This window comes from Gracilinanus agilis, chromosome 1, assembly GCF_016433145.1.
Source record: "Gracilinanus agilis isolate LMUSP501 chromosome 1, AgileGrace, whole genome shotgun sequence".
Taxonomy (NCBI): domain Eukaryota; kingdom Metazoa; phylum Chordata; class Mammalia; order Didelphimorphia; family Didelphidae; genus Gracilinanus; species Gracilinanus agilis.
In genome coordinates this window covers 796,609,557-796,613,051 of record NC_058130.1, presented here as the reverse complement: position 1 = coordinate 796,613,051, position 3,495 = coordinate 796,609,557, and the positions used below count along the sequence as shown (strand labels likewise).

Genomic DNA, 3,495 nt, shown 5'->3' with positions numbered 1-3,495 from the left:
CTGGGCTCAAATCTGGCCTGAGACACTTCCAGTGTGACCCTAGGCAAGTCTAGCCCTTACCACTGTTCTGCCTTGGAACTCATATTCTGTATCAATTCTTTTTTTTAAACTCTTATCTTCTACCTTAGAATCAATAAGGACTAGGCAATGGGGGTTAAGTGACTTGCCCAAAGTCACATAGCTAGGAAGTGTCTGAGGCCAGATTTGAACCTAGAACCTCCTCTACTGAGCCACTGAGCTGCCTCACTCTATCAAATCTAAGACAGAAGGTAAGGGTTATTGAAAAAAATCTGTTGCCACTTTATGTTCCACAAAAAGTCAGTAATCATTTATTTAGCATGTAGAATGTGTCAGATTCTGAGCTAAATTCTGTGGATACAAAAAGAAGCAACAAGAATAGAGGTCAGTCCAGAAGAGATCAGAGAAAAGCAGGGAAGTTTTGAAACCGCCACATCGAATTTGGAAAAAAGACCAAAAAGAAAGGGAAAGAAAATCCCAATCTATACGTGACAAGAGATTTACTGTTTCATGTTCATTCTTCTTTTTCTGTTCTTTGTCCAGGGCAGGTATTCTTAAACTGGAGTCGATTTTAGGGGATGGAAGAAAAAGAATTGACATTTTATTTTTCAATTTCCAACTAAACTCTAACATTTCCTTTAATTGTGAATTGAAAAGAGACAGAGAGAAAGTGAGGGAGAGAGACAGACAGACAGAGAGAGATATAGAGAGCCAAAGAAGCCCATGATACAAAAATGGTTAAGAGTATCTGGTCTGGGGAAACATTCGTGTTTTTTATGTTTGTCAAGTTCATAATAACAAAAAGAAAAGTTTCTTTTAAAATGTTGTATTGCTATGTGTTTGTATTTCTGTCATGACCACTTGAAACTCCATCCCCACCATCACAGAACCCTCCCTTGTATGGAGCATACTCAAGCAAAACAAATTTCTATATTCTGAAATGCACTCTTCCCTTTGCCTTCACCTTCTCAAAGCTTGTTAGCTTCATTGAATGCTTGATTCCATGGCCACCTGCCCTAGGACCTTTTTGGGATCCCCTTAGATGGGCCTCCTCTACCACATCTTCTCGTGACGTGCTTATCCACTGAGATGTCACTATTTTTAACAGCTCTGAGAAGCCCAGGGCTTCTTTAAGGTCTTTGTCCTTATCTACAGGATCAAGCACAGTGAGTTACACATAGCTGAAAATCAGCACTTCTTTTGGACAGTTTAACTGGAGACTTGCTAGGAATATCTTGATTTAGGTGGATAGAGTGAAGATGAAGCCTGGCTGGAATAACATCATGGAACTAGCAAGAGGCGATGGGATTAATGCAATGAGGTAAGGTCTTAAAAAAAGGGGAGAAGTTTATTCCTCTATGATAGGAATGAGCATGTATGATGGCCTTCAGATGGTTGAGAAGGCAAGTTCTGGGAGTACCCATGAGATTGTCTCCCATTTTCTCAGCAAATAAAGAGTCTAATTCATATGGAATAAGTTTGGCATTGCAGATATGAGAAGAAATAGGTCTGGAATAGCTACTGTTAGAAAGTTTCCCTAAGTTTCAGTTCTCTGATTTTTAGTAAAGAATGATGACTAGCTTAAGCATTTCATGTGGTTACATTCATAATGGTTTTCTCCATATGGATCATTTGACATTGGCTGAGTTTTGTGCTCTGGTTTAAAGACTTTCTACATTCTTTAAATACATACGGTTCTTCCGGTTAGTCCAAGTTGATGACTTCACCCTTACTACTTTAGTTCAGGCCTTCTTCACTTCTTGACTAAGCTATTATGTTAACTTAACTGCCCTTTCCATGCCATGCTCCAACCAGTAGGCAAAATAACCTTCCCATAAAAGAGCTCTGTCCATGTCACCTCTTTGCTCAAAAACCCATGATAGCTCAGGAACAAAGTCTTCCATTAGTCTTTATATCCATATAGTTTCTGTGTAGAATGAATTCTCTGGTGTTGAGTATACTCTCTTCTCAGGCGGAATGATACCCCACATTCATTACATTCATAAGGTTTCATTCCAGAATGAATTCTTTTATGTTCTATAAGCTGTGTGCCCCAACAGAAGGACTTCCCACATCTATCACATTCGTAAGGTTTCTCTCCAGTATGAATTCTCCGATGTTGATTAAGTTGTGCTTTCAGGCGGAAGGCCTTCCCACACTCGCTGCATTCATAAGGTTTCTCTCCAGTATGAATTCTCTGGTGTTCTGTAAGCGCTGTGTTCAGACGGAAGGACTTCTCACATTCATTACATTCATAAGGTTTCTCACCAGTATGAATTGTCTGATGTTGAATAAGTTTTACTTTCTGGCTAAAGGCCTTCCCACACTCAATACACTCATAAGGTTTTTCTCCAGTATGAATTTTCTGGTGTTCGGTAAGGTTAGAGCGTCTACAGAAAGCCTTCCCACACTCATTACATTTATAAGGTTTTTCCCCAGTATGAATTCTGCGATGTTGATTAAGTTGTGCTTTTAGTCGGAAGGCCTTCCCACATTCAATACATTCATGAGGTTTCTCACCGGTATGAATCCTCTGGTGTTCAGTAAGAGTTGTGCTCAGGCAGAAGGCCCTCCCACATTCGTTACACTCATAAGGTTTCTCACCAGTATGAATTCTCTGATGTTCAGTGAGGTTTGAACGCCTGCAGAAGGCCTTGCCACATTCATTGCACTGATAAGGTTTCTCGCCACTATGAATTTTCTGATGTTCATTAAGCTGTCCTTTTTGTCGGAAAGCTTTACCACATTCATTACATTCAAATGGTTTCTCCCCGGTGTGAATCGACTGATGCTGAGTAAGCTGTGCTTTAAGTCTAAAGGCTTTCCCACATATGTTACATTCATAGGGTTTCTCACCAGTATGGATTCTCTGATGTTTAGTAAGAGCTGCACTCAGGCAGAAGGCCCTCCCACATTCATTACATCCGTAAGGTTTCTCACCAGTATGAATTCTCTGATGTTCAGTGAGGTTTGAACGCCTGCAGAAGGCCTTGCCACATTCATTACACTGGTAAGGTTTCTCACCAGTATGAATTTTCTGATGTTCATTAAGCTGTCCTTTTAGTCGAAAGGCCTTTCCACATTCGTTACATGTATAAGGCTTCTCACCAGTGTGAATTGTCTGATGTTGATTAAGTTGGGCTTTTAGTCGAAAGGTCTTCCCACATATGTTACACTGATAAGGTTTCTCACCAATATGAATGTTCCGATATTCAGGAATCTCCATCCTTAGGCAGAAGGCGCTCCTATGTTCGTTATTTTGAAAAGGTTTCTCTCCAATATGAAATTTCTCATGAAGGGTAAATCCTTTTTTTGGGTTAGTCTTCTCACATTCATTACAATCATAAAGCTTCTCTCCAATACATATTCTACTGCTTTTGATAAAGGCTGAATTATACAAAAGGTATTTCCCATATCCAATATTCTCAGACACTGTTTTATTTGAGCACCTGTTACTGCATTTCTTTCTATCTGTAT

General features: G+C 39.7%; 1 protein-coding gene across 1 annotated transcript; it reads right to left on the bottom strand.

Moving 5' to 3' along the window:
• Positions 1-328: 328 nt before the first annotated feature.
• LOC123246202 (zinc finger protein 345-like) lies at positions 329-3,295 on the bottom strand. Its single transcript, XM_044675143.1, has 2 exons — positions 2,588-3,295; positions 329-2,419 (listed from the first exon to the last, which is right to left on the bottom strand). Exons 1-2 carry the CDS (start codon positions 3,242-3,244, stop codon positions 1,922-1,924), a joined length of 1,155 nt encoding a protein of 384 aa, XP_044531078.1. The 5' UTR covers positions 3,245-3,295; the 3' UTR covers positions 329-1,921.
• Between the last annotated feature and the right edge of the window lie 200 nt (positions 3,296-3,495).